We start from the raw sequence: 22,478 nt of genomic DNA, 5'->3' as shown, positions 1-22,478 counted from the left end.
GTGATTCAGACAACCCACATGATTGTACTGTATGTGTTTCTGGTAGTGTACTTTAAACTGTTCTGTCCAACTTTCTAAGGGGCTTGCCACACGAGGACGAAAACGGTCGTATCTGCTATCAGATAGACGGTTCGGCCACACAAGGCCGACATGGAAACGCAGAAAAAGATAACGATAACGGGTCCCTAGGTGGGTAGATCTGCAAACGAAACGCTCTGGGGGTCAAACGGCTCCGTGTTTACGCCTATACGATCATGTCCTGATAACGATGAAGCAATAGCCCCGCCTCTCTTGCTCAGAGATCAGCTGCTGGGCTCTCAGAAGAGGGGGAGCTCAATAAATAACAAAGAAGACCTTTGACCGGCACTTTTCAAACTATAACGGACATGTTGACCGGCGAAAACAAAATCTAACTGAAACTCTGCTGCACGGTCCCCACGTCCGTTGGAAGAGGCGGAGGGGTGGGTGTTTGTCATCTGCTGGTGGCAAACCGGAGAGAATTACAGCAGGAGCAAACGCTTGCCTCGGGGAGGGAGAAAAAGAGCCAGAGCGTCCACAGCGGAGAATAAACAGAAGGGCAACCATGGCAACCATGCGCGTGGAGTCTTCTTCGCTGCTTTTGTGCAGGACTACAGCGCCACTTACAGGCCTGGCATATGTACTACAGCGTCTCCAGCGCTTTCGAGCGGTCTCGTGTGAACGGACCTATATATACAGTCTATGGAACGGACACGTTTCTGGTGCCTGTTGCGTGTGGACGGAAGACCTTTTTAGATAACGATTGCGGTCCGTATCGTTTTCGTCCTCGTGTGGCAAGGGATAAGAAACACAAGACAATCTGTTTTTTGGCTTGATGACAAAGCATTTTGTTGACTATTTAATGGGATTTTAAAGATTTCGTAAATGCCAAGGAGTGGGGAAAGATCAGATAATCCTTCATTTGAAACGCAAACAGGTAACATTGCTGATACACTGCAGCGCTTGCATTTTCCCACCAAAGGAGAATAAATGTTTCAAATTAAGTATTCAGCTGGCAGTTTATGGAGGCCACAGTAAAATGACTTAATCCTTAAATAGCCAGATGAGCTCATTGAGTTTAATTGATAATAAAGTCTCCTGTGGCAGATGAGTAGAGAGATGTCTTTGCTTTCTATTTTTTTTTTTCTATAAATGATCCTACTGAGAAAAGGTGTAGACATTTTGATCAGAATATAAACATTACAATCTGATGTAACACGAACAAATTGTGAGAACAGTGGCTTCTGTCATTCAGGAAACGCATGAACACTGAAACCGAATGAGATGAAAGGAAGTGGTCTGTGATCCAGGAAGTGACCTACTTGTATGCGAGTGTAGCACTGAAATGCTGCTTGATGTAGGCCTCCAACACTGTGTTGAAGTGCTGGAACTTCCTATCAGCAATCAGAGCTATGATGTATATCTGGCAGACACAAGAGAGACAGAGAGAGCTACATGGTTAAATGGGAGTATACATTTACAAGGCAGATAGGAAGTTATGTACAATCATCTGATAGACATGTTTATTTAGAAAAAGGTGGCTAGGTACGCCAAGATGTCACACACAGACAGCCTGTCACAAATTCAGCTGTATCTGGTGACAGGCCACACACACACGGAGATATACACAACATTATCTGTGTAAACAAACACCACAAACTCACCAAGGCGTCAAAAACGAGTATGTCATAGTCGTCAGTCTGAGAGTGCTCCATCATGATGCTGAACAAGGCATCCAGAGTGTCCTGAAGAAACTAAAACCCATACATCCAGAGGAAGAGAGTGAGATCACACACATATCAGTCTGCACACTTAATGCAAAGACACACTTGTATTCACAGCACTGACCTTGACCACCTCCTCTCCATCAATCATTTTGAGTTTCTCAAGGTTCTCTTTGAGGAATTCGGGTCGACTCCTCCACTTGAGCAGCCCCAGCAGGCCCACTGGAGAGAAGAGACCCACAGAGTACATTTACTGTTCAGCTGTCTTAAACACAGCTGTCTAGCTCAAAACTAGATGCTGATTAAAGCTGTTAAAATGGAAATGTGTTCCAAATGCATCGTTAAAGACTGTCATTTTCTCAATTGAGTATTTTCACTGTGTTCCCTTGAACATGTGACAGTGTGTCTCCCCTTTGTTCTTCAGAATACATATAAACTGCACTTTTAACATAATTAGTAAGATAAGAAGTTGGTGTTGATAAGCAGTTACGCTGTAATGAAATAAGAGTTGTACAAAATACATAATTTATGGTCTACTCGAGAGAAAAGGTTGGCAACAATATGATATTCAGCAATCTGCTGCTTTTCTCCATTTCATATCTTTGTGAAATTAATAGTTTGTGGTTTGGATAAATACTTATTACCCACTTGGGGCTCTTACTATGAAAATCCAATCAGCGTGTGTGAGCTTCTGTGTCCTGGTTAGTGCATAACCTAAATAATATAAGATCATGCTTGAGAAGTGAAAGTTCTGAAAACTATAAGTACGAAAAAAATGGTAAAATAATAGATCAAGTTGGGGACATCGCAGGTTATGTGATGCGACACAATCTACGCACCACAACTCACAGCCATTTTAAACTCAGAAAATGTCAGAAAAGGGCATAAAAGGAAATTGTGATAAAGTAAAAACTTTAAAATATATGAAAAGCCAACTCATGGTTTTATGTCTCATAGTCTCGTAGCATTGTTTAAAGTTAGAAATAAAGTTTGAAGCTAAACATATGTCAATGGAGTTACATTTTCAAGTTGAGCAGGTTTTAAGAGGATTGGAAGATTATCTCCAAAACAAAGAAAGAAAGAACATAAAACTAAAAAGAGGAAGGAACATGGAAAGACATCGCACACATCTCCTTAAGGAGCGGAACACTGATATTTGAAAGGTTTCTGTAGCGGAAAGTAGGCACAAGTAGGAGCAGACCAAGAGGTAAGAAAGAATAATAAAGATTGAAAGAACAAAAATGTGAATGTTGCTGAATCTTAAACTAAATAATATATTCAATAAATAGATATTATTTTGTAAATCCATCTCTTATGTATAAGTACAGCCATTCATCTAGTGATTATGTGTCATGTGGACACTCCCTGTTCCTCTGCTCAGACTTTAAGCTGAACATTTAAATCCACAGTTTCTGTCATTAATTCTGCTACAGTTTGACATGGGGCAGATTTCCCCGTCCCTGCAGGGCTGCCTGCTTGAAGCTCATTGCTTTTCCTGTCCAATAATTCCTGACTCACCAAGCCATGCCGCACATCTGCTTGGTGGCCCCTTACCACACTGTGTGTGTGCATGCATGCCTGAGAGTGTCTTTGTGTGTGTGTCAGTTTGAGTGTGTGTGTGGTACAGGTGATTAATATTGCAGGATAATGTTCATTATAGTGATGGACTGGCTTCCTCAGTAACAGCTGTTTCCCTGCACCTGTGCCTGATGCTCCATACTGTCTGGAAAGTACGTGCATTGTGCGTGTATTTGTTGTTGTGCACTTCAGTGTGTGAGTCTGCTTGTGTGGCTGCCTGCCAGAGTGTGTAGGACAAAATGACACACTCCTCACTAATCAAACCCATGTATACACATAGTTCCCACTAGCCTGTGCTTACTAGCCCATGGCCGTAACATGTTACACACACACAACCAGATTAATATACAGTTGATTCTTTATTAATTGACTGGACATCTTCATATCTCACTGGACCTTTCAGCTATTGTCACCATGACAGCTTTGAATCTAAAAATAAAACTTGGCCCCAGGGTTGCCGTTTATCTGCATTTCACTACTAATTATGTTGTTGTTCTGAAGAGAAATATGTCTTTCCCAAACAGTAAGCCCAAGAGAATATGGTATTCAGACCAGTCATGTTTTCAGAAATAAAGAAACCCCCTAAGCAGCAGATGTGTCCTCTACCAATTTATCAGCCAACAGATGATTCATTGTCTTGGCATGCGCTTATTACTCTGTTGAAAGATGTTAATTAATGTTTTTTTTAACATGTCAGGTTTAATTTCAAATACGTTCCTCCTCATAATTTCTGTCGTGATCTTTCTTCAACTTTTGTGAGCGTGTGTGCGTACGTGCATGCATGTTTCTGAAATAAATGTTTTGCCCTTCCAAGTCTCCAGAGTTGATTAATTTATAACACAATGTCAAAAAGGAGCTATTCGAACATCCCACACCTGCACAGAAACACACATACACCTACCATTCTGGGTGAGCTTGGTGGAGCAGACCAGGGTGGAGGTGCAGAAGATGTCTCTGGAGCTGACGGACAGGCCTCCACTCCCGGACACGTTGCTGGAGCTGCGACTCAGCACTGACCCCTTGTGGTTGTCGCTGTGGTTGTTGCGGGTCGAAGGCAGTGAGAGGTAGCAGTTCACGTCTTCCATGCGCTTGCTGTCACCCTGAGAATACAATGTAAGTGAGTCATTTTTAACCCAATAATGTTCAGCATATCAATGTAGTAATCATACTAAAGTTTCAGTCTCTCTCAACCTTCAAAAAGATAATTAAATAAACACAATTAATGTATTTATTAGATACATACTCTTCAATAAGGTTGAGAGGGACCATACTTTTAGTATGGTCAACAAATTGTGATGGAAAAAAAAAATTATGTTGACACACCAGTAATGCTAAAACTTGCTAATGATGGCACAGATGGTTGATGGCTATGCAGCAGCATTGGGACGGGAATTATACTTCCTGTGTTAAGTCAGACTGCCTTGATGCAAACACAGGAGTACGAGACACTGGGGTTGGATACACTGGCAATGATTTATAAGGCCAGCCCTGAAGGAACAAATGACAAACAGTACCTGGAGTCGCCAGTTCCACAGCAGTTGTTCTCTGTGACCACAATGCATTATCTACTTCTACCTGACTCCATTTCGGTTTGTAAACTCATAACTTTAGAAACACTGGGGCCACGACAGGTTAGACCCAAACAGAAACCACCCCAGCTGTTGGTACAGCATTTGTCTTGCTGAAAGTGCTGAAGAGATGGACCGAACACATAGAGAAGACGGAAACTATGAGAATAAGCAACATCAAATTAATTCATATTACTATTTTGTATACGTTTTGTTAATGTGATTATACTTTACCTACTATACTTTTTATATATGATTTACTGTACTGTAGGTCAGGTCAGATTCGTTTGGGGCTCAAACCTCAACTCTACCCTCTTAAATGCCAAAAGAGTAAGTAATAATGAGTGAGTGGCACAGAGATCGAGAGGAATGCAGGGATAACGAGAGATAATCGAGAAAGAGGGCACATAGGGACCATCCATTTGGTCTTTAGAGTAAATCACGAGTAATTAATCTTCATTGCGTTTGGCATTTAATCAATAGTGGGATTCAATCTTAGCTTTGGCTCATTTGGCAGCAAATCTATTTGGCTTTATTCAACCTGGGTGGCTATAATCTCCGGTCCATACTCACTAAATGTTTAGGTCTTCTTTAATGATACTTGCAACTGATTAACTGTTATAGAATATATAACTATTAATGATATCTGGTCATTAAATAGTTATTGCGCTGGTTGTGTTGTTTACCAGTTTGTATGTTGCCACTTAAACTTGTACCTACACATTTATTCCAGATGTATAGTAATAATGGCTGTAATCCAAATAAACTGTGATAATTTCTCATCATTAAATGCTCACCCTGTCATGTTTTACTCTCAGAGGAGCTTTGGCGTCTGTAAGAGTGTGGAGGGTCAAGGACGATGGGATATGGTTCTCAATTATAACTTGCACATCCACTTTAGATAAATCAGTGAGCTGAAATTTGCCTCATGATGATTTGTTTTTCAATTAACCTGATCGTCTGCTTTCTTTCTGCATTGGTTCTGTTTTTGATTCTGACCTTGAAGACTACAAGGTCATGCAGTCCATCTTGCAGAACTGTCCCGTCGTCCTTCATCAGACGCACAAAGGCCATGGCAAAGTTCTTCTCGCTCTTGTCCTTCGCTGGAGACAAAGGAGACGGGTTTATACCAGAGTTCCCGTTAGCCGGTAATTACCGGACTACGACCGGTAAAATATGCTGAAGACCGGCAAATCTAAATCTCTCCGGTCAAAGTGTCCGTTCAAAATAATTTCCGCTTAGCGCAATACCACATCAGTTGCGCAACTTGCACCATTTATATGACAGACAAAAGAGTATGTGACAGACAAGAATAGTCAATTATAATGTCTAACACTTAATGTGGAGAAAGAGATGTCCTGTATGGGTTGATTGTGCGTTGATCTGTTGGTAATGCCTCGGGGTTCCGGTGGGCATGTAAACAAATGCATAATGCTACGCTATATTTTGCGGCCTCACCCGGTTGCATAGCGACGCTTATTGTTTAGGTGTCTTTTAATAAGCAGGTAGTCCTATCATTAGCTAGAACTAGCTGGATCTGATCGATATGGACATAAACGCGAGTGAAGTCTAATCTGACGGGAGAGAGAGAGATCAGCTGCTGCTGACGAGTCGACACGCAGCTCTGCATGATCACATGCAGCGGTGAGCGGACAAAACACACACTTCAGGTTAGAATATCACACGTAGCTATTTTAATTACCTCTCAAACTACCTAAACTAGTTATATGTTTAGTTTTACTGTCGGGTCACTCATTACTGATCCGCGAGCTGCATGATACTGACGGGCTGTCAGGAGAGGGAGAGAGCGCTCCGTTTATTATTCCCGTGTTATTGTAAATTACTGTTCACTTTTGAATAATGTAGTTAATCTACTATAATTAGTTTGTTTAATATCGAATCATTTCAATTTGTTTTAAAGCTCAATAAATAACAAAGAAGACCTTTGACCGGCACTTTTCTCATTTTGTCCGGAAGATTTAAACTTTAACGGACATGTTGACCGGCGAAAAAATATTCTAACGGGAACTCTGGTTTATACATTTAAAGAGGGTAGAAACACATAAGAAGGGGAGGAGGTGGAGGGAGGATTCAGGCATTGCAGGAATAAAAAGCAGCGATTTGTATAATCAAGTGTGCGTAATGATGGCTTGGGCCATTTTCCAAATTGCTCCCAATCATTCGGTGTTTGTAGTGCCCCATAATGCTCAGGGGAGCAGAGGAGAGGCGGAGAGGCCGATACTCACACTCCTGGGAAGAGCGGTGTCTGAACATGAAGCGTAAATGAATCCTGTGCATTTCTTCCAGGGGAACAGCCACCTGGAGGACACATTATTATAGGAAATAAAGTAACATATATTCAAACTTTACAGGTTTATTTTCTTGGTATTTATGTTTGAAATGGAGAATGCAAAAGCTACATAAACATCAGACACCTTCAAGAAAACTAAAATAAGTTTCTATAGAAAAAAGTAAAATTCTACCTCAAACTTTATTTTAATTGTTAGCTCTGCAACTCCCTCACACACACACAAACACACACACCTTAATTGTCTCCATCCAGCGGGGCTGTTTGACTTGGTAGTAGATGACGGATCTGTACTCACTGACCGCCTTATCCCCTGCGCCCAAACAGATGGAGTTCTAGGAAAGAGGGAGAGAAAGAAAAAAGTATGTGTCATATTGAGATGAAGGATTTGATGTTTGTGACTTTGTGCATATGTGCGTGTGTGATGTTCATCCATGTGTGCCTAAAAATAGATTTTCATTCTGGGATAAAGCCACGTTTATGTGTCCCTGACTATGAGGGGGTGAATAAGCCCCTGATCAGTGCCGTGTTTGCTCAGTGGCCTAAACCAACTCAATCTCTTAAACACTACACATATGGTACACACACACACACACACACACACACACACACACACACACACACACACACACACACACACACACACACACACACACACACACCACACACACACACACACACACACACACACACACACACACACACACACACACACACACACACACACACACACACACACTCTTACCTGCAGACTCCACCTCAAATCCCAGACACACAAATCAATCTGTGTTTACACAAATCCCTTTTCTCTTTAAATATGCGCATGTATCCGCAGCCTCATCTCTTCGTGTTGCTCACCTGTATGACCTTGCCCTCCTCATCGCAGACCCACATGATGACCTCCACGTTTTTCTGTGTCGTCTTGTTGTATTTGTCGAAGTCGCCGCCCTGTAAGGTGAGGTAGATGTCGTTGCGCACGTCTCCCGGCATAATGATCTCCGGGAAGCCCAGCTTGCGGGCCACCACGGTGCTGCGGTCCACCAGGTGAGGGTATTCCTTCCGGATCTGAACTATGTCTCCGACCAGAGTCTTCAAAGTCACCCACAGACCTGGAGGGAGACGGGGGAGAGAAAGAGGCTTTGGATTAATATTCTACCCATGTACATTCCTCAGGTTCATAAGTAAAAAACTGGATGTTTGCAATGGGACTCGCGATTCTTTTATTCCCTTTTCTTAAGCAGTGTTAACTTTCCTTAAAAATACATATTAATGATAAGCCCCTTTAGATCATCAGAAGATGATTGTGTCTCTTAAGAAAGATGACACAAATCTAAAGTGTAATAATAATAACTAAGCAATACATTTGTAAAAAAGCAACATTTCCTTGTGGAATTTTAAGATAATAATAATACGTTTATTTAGTATAGCACCTTTCAGAAATACAATTCACAAAGTGCTTCACAAGAAACATAGGATAAAAAAAACAAGACCACAGAAACATGAATACAATAAAAAACATGTGCCAGAATTTAAGGTTACATGTCCATCATTATCAAAAAAACGATATATCAACTGGACAGTATCCGATATCCATCCCCGTACTGATGTATCGCTTATCGACTCCTTGGTAACTACTGAAGATGTTGTGTTCATTACTGTTCAGTGCCACAAGCAAGGAATATAAACATATTATCCTGTAATACTTTAATAGGGAACAAAGTTGAGTACCCAAAACAGCTTATAGGAAAACACTGGGCTATAAGTTTGTAATTCAATGCTACTTATACAGAACTTTGTGGAACCGAATATCAGAACATTTAAGAAGAAATTGCTGCCACTTCAGTTGATTCTAAAAATAAGGGATCCAGAGTTTTTATTTCGCTCTGCAGGTAAGCAAAATCTAATTAAAGCCCAATAAATGAAAAAGGAATTTCAAGGCCCTCTACTATTAAATCTTAATCATAAAAACATTTTAAGAGGTTTTCAGCATCCCTAAAACACTTAAGTTTGACAGATGAACATAAAGTGAGATCCACTTTGTAAAATATAAGTGTTTATATATGAGGAGCATAATGTTAAAGTGTCTCAAGGTGATGTGGGGATGTGAAAATGTCTTCTGTTGTTACAGACTAGACTAATCAATAACACTATAAAACCTCTGTCTCCTGTTTGTCAAAGGGGTGGAAAAGAAGGGGGGGGGGGAATGTTGTCCTAAAGAATATGGGCTCTCAAAGCTTTCAGAGAAATTATGGGAAAAAGCATGGAAAAGGACGAGCCATTTCAGGGGTAGACATTAAGGGCCCTCCCATGGATGTATAATAAGAACTGGATACAGCGTGGGAGGCGGGGCCTCATTCATTCCTATGAGAGTTGCTCAATGGCGCATGATGACAAAATGGCCCAACTTTTGAGAGAGCGAAACGTCACAGATTACCCGGCATGCCTGAGAAGTACCCGTATGTGCACTCATCGAGCATGCGCAACTTTAACCACGCCGTCCAAAAGGCTCGTCCACATTAAGCACGTGAATTTGCGTACACGTAACAGCACCGCGCGTTCATGACAGCATGGTACTGGATTTATATTAACGAGGCGGCAGTAAGCAGCTAGCTAGTAAATTATGCTAAATTACACATCAATCGTTATGTACTTTTATATTACGCTGACATCAGGATCTAGTGATATCCAAGCAACAGAGCTTCATTTAGCATGATACTTGTGTGGGTTGTACATGAAACCACTTGGTAATATATAAAAATGTATATGTTGAAGCCTGTTATGATCAATTGTGAGTTAAAACGTTATCTAAAAAGTAAAGCTGGTGATGGATTACTGTGGTGGAGTTAAAATAACAATAGCCTATTTCTTTTTTAAATGTGATGGAGTAAAAGGATAGTAACTGTGATTATTCATGTTATGTAGCCCACAAGTAACTAAAACAATTGCAAGTGCAATAACAAGCTACAGGAACGTTAATCTACGTCGGTAATATTAACTTTATTTAATACAACATTTACGGTACAAGATTTACATCATACAGCCCATGTAGTATAATATTTTACAAATGATGAATTACAGCAAACATGTGCAATATATCCATTATTACAGCTCCGTGGGATGGCAGTAAGGCGATATGGTCCGTTGTTATTGTGCATCCATGGGTAAAGAGAAACTCATGTAGTACTGAACACCTAACATGAACGTGCCGGGCGGCGCGGTCCCGTGGGTTAGATGCGCGTTCATAATGCCGAGGGAAATAACTCTCAGAATAACGTTATTAGCACATTTTTACAACTTGAGGAACGAATGTTTTTAATAAGGGCTATACAAGTGTTCATACTGGGTTGTTTATTTAGTTTAACAAAAATTATCCAACGAGTTACAGACCACTCTTTCCCCATGTAAGTCAATGGGAAAAAGTGTTTCCGGGTCCAGCAACCAAACGGAAGTGTAGTACTGCCGTTTGGCCACTACGAATATTCTCATCAGACTCCGGCGCACTTCCTGGGGGCTTGGGCCCTCCGGGTCGGTGGAATTGTATTATCACTGGCCCCACCATTGTAACCACTGGCCCGGAGCATTCGTCCAAAAAAAAAACTAATAATGAAGAAAATGAACACATTTGTTGCAATAGTAATTTATGCACTAACTACATTACTACTTGTACTACAACATTTGAATCATCAGTTCTTCCTCATTTTCCTCAATTGTTCATATTTGGTTTATTAAAATAATGATATTGTGGTCATTGGTAAAACAATTCTGCTATTATGAATATTATTATTAGTATAATGCGCTTTCTGCCTTCCTGTCATTAGGAGTTATAAATGTAATGGCTATGTAATAGATTAGATTAGAACCTTGATTATCCTAAACTGCTGGGACATTTCCCTACAGCCAATACCTTTTATATTGTCTACTCTTCACTTACTTGTCAGCAGAGGTCGGCATTGATGTACAGAGCCGACAGAAGACCTTGTTTATATTGGCATCATATTGAGAGGTGCAGCCAGTAACGCATCCTAAAACCAGGAAGTAAGCTGCTGGTTCCCTCGACAAAAAAGCAATGGGATTTCTCCACAGGGTTTTGGAAAATAGCTGGAAATAAGGTCTGTGGAAAACGAACCTGTTTGATGAATGCACGTTTTGTTCAGCCGGATAATATCCACATGTCTACCCTACTTTTATAATTTTCTAATCATAAATCTAATCGATAGATTTATGATTCTAAAATTATAAAAGGGTTCTAGGACGTGTCCACAATATAGAATTTAGTATAATATAATAATTGAATATAGAAGCCAACTCCATTGATCAAGCCAGTGTGGCTGAAACTTTTTCTCCTTCTTCTTCTCATACTCCCTGTCACTCCTTTAACTCCTCCGGTGACTTTCTTTTATTTGAAGATTGTTTTTGGCCCGGCGCTTGGCCAGTTACCGCTGGTATTAAAGACATTTTTGCGAATGGTTAGGTGGCGCGAAAGTTTGTAGTGAACGAGCGCGCTCCCACTCACGGGAGCCTGCTCGCACTGTGCAGCAAACAGCTGTTGTTTTCACCCAACAACAACAACCGCCTCACAAAACGCTATGTTGTAGCGTTAATAAACTAAATTTAACAAAATTGCTAGTCAAAATACCTATACCACAGGACCGTTTTGTTTTTTTAAGCAATATTTTTAGTGGCCCGAGCGGGCAAGTGGAAAGTACGTTATGCTGGCCCGGGGTGTCTAAATAGTGCTTCCGGGCCAGCGGGCCATTTATAATGTCGAGCCCTGTAATTTCACTATAGTACATAGACTGTGTCACAAACCCACATTTTCAAGGCTAACCACATACCTACAGGGATTACTCTTGATATGTGTGTCAGTGTGTGCTGTGGCAGAAACATGAGTAAGAGGAAGGAGAGATTAGGAGTGAGTAATGTAAAGAACAGACATCGGCCGGCCTCAGGTGAACCTTCCATATCTGCTCGTCCTTTCCTATCTAGGTTACACCCAGGGCTTTCAGGAGCGTGAGGAAAGATAAAGCTGAGTGATATGACACTGCAGTCCGACACGCAGGCTACGTCTATGAGGTACCACCCATAGGGGCTGTCACAGTCTGCCATATACATTGGGCAGTGGGCAGCGAGACTGAAGTTTGTGAGGGAGAAATAAAGGGTAAGTAATATGAAAACATCAGCTCGAGGGCTCATGCTATCCATCAGGATAATGTCCTCCGTTCTCACCCACAGAGCAGAGAGAAGAGGCGAGGATGTGATGAGACATGGCCATTTTGTCTCACCACAATTGGCTGCAGCGTACACAGTCCAGTGGGAACCTTTAGAGCATACAGGGCCACTTACTTTGCCAGAAAAATCACCTGGCTTTCACACATGGATACAGAGAGAGAAGCTGGTAAATGCAGAAGTGTACCTTGCCCGCCACTGTCTCCTCGTGACGCTGTCACTTTGTTCAGCAAGGAGTGTAGAAAGTCATTCTCAGCAACTACCCTGGAGCCAAACAAAACACACAAAAACACACTTTAAAACCCATAGAAATTGTTTAATATAAAAGTCTCACAAATGCTGAAACCTTCACATGAAAAATGCAATATTGCTTTGAATTACATGGAGTGTTTGATAGTAAAAGAGGGAAATACAACATACGGGAAGAATGGGATAAAGAACTGCTTCTCTTCATCGCATTCAATCTTCCCTTTGATGATATCACTGATGTCCATCACTGCCAAGAACAAAAAAACAAGTGTGACAGTGATGACAAACAAAACAATTATAAAGAGTAGTTCCTGATGGTGTCAACAATGTTAGACATGTGAACATCTTGCATATAAATTGTTATCACACACTAGTCAAAACAGACCAGACTGGAGCTAGTGGGACCAATAATAGCCTGAGGGGCTGGCCATGACCATTAGCATTTTAGTTGTGTTAGTGCTAAAAAGTACTGTGGTTGTATTAGTGAGCTTCCATGTTTAAGGATACAAGCAAAAAACGTCTTATTTCTCTATGTAGCTTTTAAAAAAGGGGTTGGCTTATTTGAGGCCAATGCAGTAGCCAGTGTTTCCGCCAGACCAGGGCTGAGAGGGCGTCTTTTTTTGGACACCCTCGGCTCGAGTTCAGGGCGTTCCGAGCTGAATAAGGCCGTCAAATGACGGCAAGACATCCCAGAGTTTTGAGTTTATATCTTAATGGTTGATTGCACTCATTATAAAACATTTAGCAACAACTTTGACCAAAACTAAACAGCACTGGCTGATCTTATAGTACCTGCCACCCCAAAGGGCCGCCTCAGGCCTTGGGTGCACTTCTTGTTCAAAGTCTCTTTTAGGTCCATCCTGCCCACTCTCACTATCTGACAGATCAGATAAATCTTCTCTCTGCACAGGTCCTTGTTACCCAAGTCCTGGTGGAGAGAAACAGAGACAGGAGAGCAGAGAGAACAAAAAGCAAAGTAAGAAGTGCACGATGAATGTGATAATAACCGATACAAGGATGAATAGATAGAGGAGAGAAGAGTTTGGGGGAAAAGGGTAGGTGGGAAAGAGGGGGAGGAAGGAAATGAAAAACAATGCAATCTTCTTAGAAGGAATAACCCCATTCATTCTTATTAAGTACAGTGTATTTTGATGTAAAGAACAGTGAGACAGTGCCCTCCTGTGGTCACTTACTGTAAAGACAACCTTCAGGTTGTTCAGCATGTCAATCTCCTTCGGGAATCCTTTGCTGCCCCAGCGAACTAAGTAGTTCTCACTGCAAAAACATGACAAGAACTGTTGTTAGTGTTCTGCAAAGCTATAACTCACATTAGTTTAACATACAGCGAGACATAGTATCAACAATTACCATTTTAATAAATATAATCAACAAGAATTTCTAAGAAAACTACATCTATAGTGCGTTATGCAGGCTTTCACTGCAAAATATAATGCATTCATAATGTTCCATGTCTATACTGGCAAACACACAATGCTTCCTGAAGTACTATGTCAACAGTTATAAATTATTACATATTTTAATTATAAGTGTCTTATTGATGATCTTGACTAGCCCTAGAGATTCTTAAAATAATCTGTGCTAAGAAGTATTACTAATACAACAAATGATTAGCATATAAGACGTCATTACTCATCTATGAATGCATTGCACTTACTAACACCACTACTCAAACCAACGAATCAGGCTGGTGTACATTGTCACATGGGCTTTACCATATGCATAGTATGTTTACTAATGGAAAACTATATTAATTCTGAAATGCTAAAGCTAAAATGTTCCCTGACAGGCATGTGGATCCATTCATATTACCCAGTGCAGCTGAATAATAATTAAAACCTGTTCTAAAAATACATCCCATCTATTCCCAGAAGCATTTTCCTGACATGCGAGCACCAGCCACTGACAGTAAAGAAAAATAGACATCAAGACAGACACATGGGTTCAGCAGGGTGGATCAAAGCTGAGAAAAAGTCTCCTATCATAAAATCCAATATTTACCATTTCTGCCGGAGAGAGACAGACAAATAAAAAAAGTTGAGGGAGTTGGTAGAACAAAAATAAAAAGCAAAACATAAAGCAGTATTCACACAAGTATAACAAGAACACAGACAGAAAAAAAGAAACCAGAATAAAGTAAGCAAAGATTTAACAGTGAAAGATATATGTTGAGAAAAACATGATCGATCATGCTCTATCTTAATACTTGCAGCTGCAGTGGCTGAGACCTAGATATACCCAGTATGACAGTGAGTGACAGGGCTTAGCATCAACCCTGTCAGCCACCACACAGTACTGCCAGTCAGTGTCGGCTGCCCTATAATTTGTGTTTTTTGTATTCTTCTTTTTGCATCCCTTTGTTGTAATTAAGTGGGGTTCAAAAATGGAGCAGAGAAGGACAAAAGCAGAGAAAGAGAGATATATATATATACAGCTGCGGGAGGCTGTGGCTCAGTGCGCTGTGCTTTGAATCAGGGGATAGCAAGTTCGAGTCCCACTGCTGTCAGCATGTCGTTGTGACCCTGGGAAAGACACTTCACCCCAAATTGCTGCTGTGGGGATTGCCCATTGAATGTATGTCGCTTTGGATAAAAGCGTCTAACACGTGACATGTAATGTAATGAAAGAATGTATGGTAAAAATAAATCCAGTCAGTGAATGGGTATGAGAGGATTATAGTGTTGGCTAAATCTACTTCACCTTAATTCTCCATATTTTAAATGTTATTAATTGAACTGCATTATTTTATGATTGACATGAAATTCAGACTCCGAAGTTAAATCCTGTCAATATGTGCCATACGAAGACATCTTGTTTAAAAAAACAACAATAGCTATTCATAGTCATGCACCTTGTTTTCTATCTCAAAGTGACACAAAGCTACACGACAAAATCGAATCAACTGCATGGCAGTGGGATGAATTAAATCTGCCAGACTTTAACATTAACATCATTTTTAATTTGAAGGCTTAACCCAGACATTCAAATTTGCATATGAATCTGGGGCTTCAAATATGCGTTTAAAAAAATACATTAAAGAGAATAACAGCGAAAAGAAAAACAGCAGCATGTAAAAGAACACTTTTTAAAGCTCACTGTAGGAGGGAAGGGACTAAAGCCAAGAAAGAAGGAAAAGTGACACCTGATAATGGCTTGTTTGACGGGGTCGTATAGGGACATGAAGAGCTCCGAGTCCTCTCCAATGCGACAGACAAAGTTCCTGACAAACACGTAGAGGCTGTGGGTGGGGGACGACTGGATCCGTGCGGAGATCCCGCTGTGGTCCGTCTGGATGTTGGACTGCAGGGGAGGACATTAGTTAAAGGAGGTTCACTTGGGACAAAATGCCTGTCGAAAGCCTTTACTGCAAACTACTTAATTCTGCGACATTCATGCAGCATGAAGATTATGGGTTTGTAAAGGAGAATCAAATCATGAGAAAGAATGTCATTATGGAATACATTCTCCTTTTACTAATGAATCAATGTTCAAATGTAGCACAGGCTTTACAGAGCTGCAGTGAAGTCAAGACAATTTGAAATCGAAAAAGCTTGGCTCGCAGACATGATTGCTAAGTGAAATATATTATCTGCCATTTTCATGCAGATGAAGTTTAATTTAACTACTTTCTTATCATAAAAACAAATTAAATGACAAAACTGTGATTCCACCTTTATCTAGTTGATGACAGCTTTTTCCCATGAACAGTTTCCCAGTGAAAATCCCATGGATACCTCTGGGAAGTATAGTGCAGTGAAACGATAGCAATATATCAAAGAAGTCCCTTGAAACTTTTTGTGATTTCATCATGGGGTTCTGTTTTATCTGCTCCCCACTGCCCTGCCTTCTCATCTTTCGTCCTTACCTGCTCCTCTTTGATGCGCTCATTGATCTTGGCTGTAGCCTCCTCGTGGGCCCGAAAAAGACTGATGACGTTTGCCCGTTCGGGGTCCAAGATGTTCCCATCCTCGTCTCTCACCACCTGGTCCAGCTCCAGGATCCTGTAGTGGGAAGAAGGAGATACCGCTCAGGTTAGGATTGGGGAGATGGATGGAAAGTGTACAAAGGACTGAAAAAAGGCAACAAGTGAGGGATTGGAGGAAGGAGGGATAAGGAGGAAATAACGATAAGGGGAGAAGAGTCTGAAAAGTTCTGTTACAAAAAATGTGGAAAGGTAAGGGAGGACAACAGAATGGTTTACAAAAATTGGCTCAAACATTGACCAATCTAAACAAGCAATTTTGTTTTGGACCAGACATACTTGTTGCCATAGTCAATCTTCGAGGTGACTTTTTGCTTGAGCTCCTTGAATTCGTCACTAGGCAGAGTGCCAGACAGGAGCTGGGAACGCCACTCCATAAGCTCACACATCAGCCTCTGGACCTGCTTCACACGCGTCCGCTTGTTGGCCTGGATAGGTAGATATATGTTGTTACTCCCAGATATACACACGTTCACATACAAGAAGTGTTTTTCTATGTTGTTTTTTTACCACAAAGAGCTGCTTCCATATGCTTCCCCACTCCCTCAAAGTGGTGGTCACCTCTTTCACCAAGGGCATCTCTGCAGACAGCACAACCTCCTCTCCTCTGTAGGCAGACATACAGCACACAAAATATGACAAAATATTCAAAGAACATAATTTTCGGAATCAGATGAAGACTTCTTAAGTTCACTCACCCTCGTTTTTCAACGACAACCTCCCTAAGATGGACAAAACTGGCAGGGAACACTCCCTGCAAAGGAACAAGTAATAAGCGAGATATGTACAGAAATGAGAGCAGCTCTCACCTTTCCTTTTCACAAAACTAGAACAAATATCTCTCAGTTGAATAAAGCTAATTGAAGGAAATGCATAATGTGTTATTATCACCTTTCTGATCAAAACAATGTGATGCACAGTCTGGTGTGAATACAGGTTAATGTGTGTGAGCTCTTACCCACACGACTTTGTTCCTGACCAGGTGGCCTCTGTACCATCCTGAAAGAAAAACTCAATATCAGTTTTCTGCCATACTGTAATCTTTGTTGCATAATATGATTTTCTATGCTATGATGCATTGCATACCGCACAATATTTCATATATGTATGTATTCTTACCATCACAGACCTCCTGGATTTGGACCGCATCTCCTACCTCAAGGGAAAGCTGCTTTTCTCCTTTCCCGAAAAAATTCCACTTAACTAAAAAGAAATGGTTACAGTCTGATAAGGGGCATATATGATAGTTCATTGTTTAATAGCACTATTATTCAAAACAAACTTCATAAACAAATGTATACTAGCTGGGCAGGGCTAATATGTTGCTATCATGTTATGAATGTTAGCTAAAGTAAGCTAGCCCGATTGGTGAAGTGCACCAGTTATTGGGAACGAGTCGACGGCTAAAGTTGTCCTGTGTGATAAGTGCTAAACACAAAGGGTAACGAATGATTTTATTTGTTATGCCAATGAAGGAAAACTACTCATAGCTTAATACCATATGGCCTAGCCCTAGATGAACAAAAGTTGAAAAAGGCTAGCCTAGCTCAGGTCAACCGGGCCAAAGCGCAGCATGGATCACCTGTCAAACCACCAAAAAAGCAACCAATGAGCAACAGAGCCGTATGTTTATTCACGCCTAAATTATTATTGACAACGGCTCTTCATCTCTCCCTTTTTCATGACCTCTTCAGTCACTGCAGGATTTACAGTCGAGTCAATTAAGAGAAAATAAATTAAAAATGGCAAGGCAGCATTATTTATACAGTAAGGAACATCTCAACCACAACCACGAGTCAATGCAAGGTGCTTTCATATACAAGAACAAACCCATTGAAATTATGTTTTTAATGTTTTAAATAATGAGCAATAAATAACAAAAGCAATCAAGATAACATAACATTCAAATAGACAATGTCCAAAAAGGTCTACTAAAATACTATCTGACAAGACCACAAATTGTCTGCACCACTTTGGCCTCTCATAATGATTTAGACACTTAACCATCAGTTACGCAGCTACAAAATGACTGCTATCACCATTTATTTTATTATTGACTGTAATACATTGAAATGCATACTTTTTGGAAAATTAAGACATATGTTTATATAATTTCATAAGATTATGCGTTTTTTACAGTATTTAGATTCACGGCTTAGAACTAGTAAAAAACAAAAGCTTCAGTCTTTCTTCCTCCACTTCCTGTGTTGTAGTCTTATACAGTCCAGGAATATGTTATTCTCTATAAAGAAGGTCCACAACACTTTAAATCAGTAATCTTATTAGTAACAGGTAAAAATTACCTATATAAATTCACTACCCTCTTCTCTGTCAATCTTCAAGCAGTAGAACAACTTCCTTCACTTCCCTTACTTTTTATACAATGCAAATTAAATCTCGTATTTATTTCAAGCAACTGATTAACCAAGGCATTGTGTGCAACAAGGCAGTGAAGCTCTGCCATAACAATCTGTATTAGAATTCATAACTCTGTATTCCTGCTAAATTTGTGTCTGCATCGCATATCTAACGGCAACACATGCTGATCAGCTCGACCATATTCAACCCACACTGCAGATAACTACAGATTGTACTGAGACGTTATGCTTTAACTGTCTACGATTTGTTCCTGAAGCAAAAATCAATCTTTCCAAAACCTAAAATAGTTATTTTCCAAAGAAAATGCAAAGCATAATGTAAAATGCATGAAGATTGCCTACTCACTGCCACTTATTTATGCATTAGTTAAAGAGAGATGCATTTCTTGATTTTATTCCCCACAGAGTCTTAACTCTTACGAGTTAAGTTGCATTGAAGTTTAAAGGTGAATATGAATTTAGGATTTGTTTTATTTTGGGGGATATACTTGTAATGTGTATATCCTAAAGTTATGTGTGTCCACTAGCACCTGCTCACATCCTGTTAAGCAGGAAGTGAAGGGCATATTCTCATTCTTATTGATAGCATAGATTGGTTACAATTACACCTAACGGATAGACACTGTACCAACATGTAAGTGCTTGAACGCACACACACAAAGATACCCAAACGTTAACACAAACCAACTTACCTACACCATACCGCTCTGTTGTGGTCCTCGTCCAAGGAGCCATGACTACATGTAGCCCTTTGCCTACTTCCTTTTAGAACTACTTCTTTTTAGTTTGCAAAGTCTTTTTTTGGATTCGCTTCCAATTTCTCTCTCAGCCTCTGTATTTGGAGGGTGTCTACTAAACTTCTCACTTCTGTATTTTTGTAACTCTAAATTAAAACGACAAGCCCATCCCCCTTTGTGTCTCTTCCTCTTCTGTCTCTTCTCTCTTCCTGCCTTCAGACCGTTGAGGGGAAGTGGTTGAGTGCAACAAGGTGGAGTCCTATAGACCCACGGCCTGCGCAGTGTGTGAAGTCTCCATTTTGTTCATTTTGACTAAGTGGAATACTTTATCTGTGTTTTAAGTGAAAATAAAACATCAATAGCCAGTGTCTTCTGTTAGAGATGGGATGAAAAGTGATATGTATAGTATGCAAAATTACCTACAATGTCAAAACTGTATCTAAACATATTCTTTTTGCAATTCTTAAGTAATGCAACCTTAACACAATATGCACCCGACAGGACACAGTGTGCGAAGTCAGTAGACTGTGGATGACTTCAGTCAATAGTCTGCCAGCTCACACTGTGTGCCCTCACCACATCTTTGATCATCATCCTTTAAATGTTTAAATAACAACTGGCAACAAGCATCCATAATAGATGGGACCTTTTCAAAAATCATAGACCACTCAAGTATTATTGTGAATACAATCTTAAAGCTTCAAGTAGAAAATAACAGGAACATCATCATATTGTATTTAACAGTGGAGAAGTAAAATTGAAAGGCTCTATTTCTAAACAAAAAATCAGCATGATGGTCCAAAGACAACCAAAACCTAAAACAAGGATTCCTTGTGGACCTTTTTTTCTGTGAGTGCGTCCCTGTTTTGTTTATCTCATGCACACTCATAAGACAGGGAAGAAAAAGATGGCCAGCAAATCAACATGGATTTAAATTAGTTGAATATCTCCTCTACATTTGATTCATGAGGAAGGAAATACATTCAAAACATTTGTTGCAGCTTATATTATAAACGGTTGTTTATCAGCTGGCAAAATAAATTGAACATATGAATTACAATTTTTGTTTCTGTTGACAGAGTTTAGTCAGCTTGTTTGATACGTTAAAAAGTTTTAATTAAAGAATATTTTGGATAAGAGAGTTTTTTCTCTGCGTATTCATTTCTATGGCTGAATTTGTCTCGCCCTTCTGCCTGCGGCTAACAAATGACTGATTTCCTGAAGAATTATGTGATTATTTTGCTAATCCTAAAGAGGGTGGTAGAGTTCTAAATCATTTGTTATTTTTCATTTTATTCCCTTGGTATTACTTCATCTTATCAGATCAAGATATGGGATATTACAAACACACTGTTGACCTAGACTTAGATATGTGACTTCACTTCCCGTTAATAAAGATGTATACAAAGCTAATGGAATTTGAGGTATCAATGCCAACTGCCACAATATCAGTTTAAATATACTTATAATTTCCTTACACAGCCTTGTATGGGAAGTCTGGAGGCCCAACAACATCAAAGCAAAGCAACACCCAACTATGGTGTTGATTAAAAAAATACATCGCATACTGTTTTATGACACCATCCACCTATATTAAGGAGTGTCAGTCAGGTATCCTCCACCAGCTCAGACACATCAGAGGTCGTGTTGTTATGGAAACCTGAGGGGGAGATAGAGCTTGTCAACACACTAAGGAATACAAAGTGAAAGAAAGGTGAGCTTATAACATTAACAAGTATGTACCTTCAAAACAAGTCATATGATTTGTGTGAAAGGAAGAGTGAGAGAAAGACGGCATGTAGACGAACAAAGAAGGAGAAAAACAAAGAAGACATTTTTTTTAAATGATAAAGAAAGATATGTTATCGCATAGTTATGTGTAGTGGAACAAAACTGGAGCCTTGTTACTGCGACACAAGGAGAAATAAAGGCGGAGCGTTGAGGTGAGTGGAATACAAAAGTAACCAATGCAACAGGCTAATATAACCAGAGAAGAGACAACCATTCTATAAATGAAGGAATAGAAACAGAGAGAGGAATAAATAAAAGGTACAAAAAGAGACATAGAAAGATTTGATTCAGCACCAGCTATGAACAAGACCACGGGAACTGAGACAGTTCCATAGACAGACGGAGATGAGAGAGAAAAGGAAAAGGTGGGAAACATCACATAAAAGTCATGAAAAGAGATGTGATAATAAATTATGAATGTTAGTCTGCAGCCCAGAAGATGAATAGACATTGGAAATGATAGATAAGCCACACCGGGGGCCAAAGCACATGAAAAATAGATACTGAGAAGGCTGAGTTAAAGGCTGCACCAGAAATAAAGAGATTGATTTAGAAATATGTGTGACCTATCGGGTCATTGACATCACGCTACTGCAACTGGTGCCAGTTCTCATAGATTTGCCCTTAAGCCATCTATCAATGAAGCATTAAAGCAACCCTACATTATTTAACAGTTTGAAGTTTAGAGAGAAGTGGTATTTTCTGAGACAAATAAAGAATTAAAGCCCAAAACAGATGGGGTAGTGGTGGATCTAATGGATAGTGAGGTGGGCTGAAGATTGGAAGATTGTGAGTTCAAATCCCACCTGGAACACCACCACTAGTGTGCCCTTGAGTAAGGCACTTAGCCCTTAGTTACTCCAGGGAGAATGTCCCTGTAATTGGTAATTGTAAGTCGCTT

The 22,478-nt window shown here is 40.1% G+C and overlaps 1 protein-coding gene across 1 annotated transcript in view; it reads right to left on the bottom strand.

Annotated features, from left to right (window-relative positions):
• LOC117555881 (dedicator of cytokinesis protein 2-like) overlaps positions 1 to 19,784 on the bottom strand; it is a 104,262-nt gene extending 84,478 nt beyond the window's left edge. Inside the window, exons 1-20 of the mRNA XM_034230906.1 lie at positions 19,742 to 19,784; positions 17,791 to 17,874; positions 17,630 to 17,670; positions 17,370 to 17,425; positions 17,182 to 17,278; positions 16,951 to 17,099; positions 16,555 to 16,690; positions 15,832 to 15,989; positions 13,865 to 13,946; positions 13,464 to 13,599; positions 12,843 to 12,918; positions 12,610 to 12,686; positions 8,055 to 8,305; positions 7,433 to 7,531; positions 7,135 to 7,207; positions 5,888 to 5,991; positions 4,222 to 4,420; positions 1,867 to 1,964; positions 1,683 to 1,772; positions 1,341 to 1,441 (exon numbers count right to left, since the gene is read on the bottom strand). Of these exons, the coding sequence (XP_034086797.1) occupies positions 1,341 to 1,441; positions 1,683 to 1,772; positions 1,867 to 1,964; positions 4,222 to 4,420; positions 5,888 to 5,991; positions 7,135 to 7,207; positions 7,433 to 7,531; positions 8,055 to 8,305; positions 12,610 to 12,686; positions 12,843 to 12,918; positions 13,464 to 13,599; positions 13,865 to 13,946; positions 15,832 to 15,989; positions 16,555 to 16,690; positions 16,951 to 17,099; positions 17,182 to 17,278; positions 17,370 to 17,425; positions 17,630 to 17,670; positions 17,791 to 17,874; positions 19,742 to 19,784 (2,150 nt within the window). The remainder of the gene's footprint in view (positions 1 to 1,340; positions 1,442 to 1,682; positions 1,773 to 1,866; positions 1,965 to 4,221; positions 4,421 to 5,887; positions 5,992 to 7,134; positions 7,208 to 7,432; positions 7,532 to 8,054; positions 8,306 to 12,609; positions 12,687 to 12,842; positions 12,919 to 13,463; positions 13,600 to 13,864; positions 13,947 to 15,831; positions 15,990 to 16,554; positions 16,691 to 16,950; positions 17,100 to 17,181; positions 17,279 to 17,369; positions 17,426 to 17,629; positions 17,671 to 17,790; positions 17,875 to 19,741) is intronic.
• Between the last annotated feature and the right edge of the window lie 2,694 nt (positions 19,785 to 22,478).

Source organism: Gymnodraco acuticeps, unplaced genomic scaffold (assembly GCF_902827175.1).
Source record: "Gymnodraco acuticeps unplaced genomic scaffold, fGymAcu1.1, whole genome shotgun sequence".
NCBI classification, from domain to species: domain Eukaryota; kingdom Metazoa; phylum Chordata; class Actinopteri; order Perciformes; family Bathydraconidae; genus Gymnodraco; species Gymnodraco acuticeps.
This window is presented reverse-complemented; position numbering and strand designations above follow the sequence as displayed.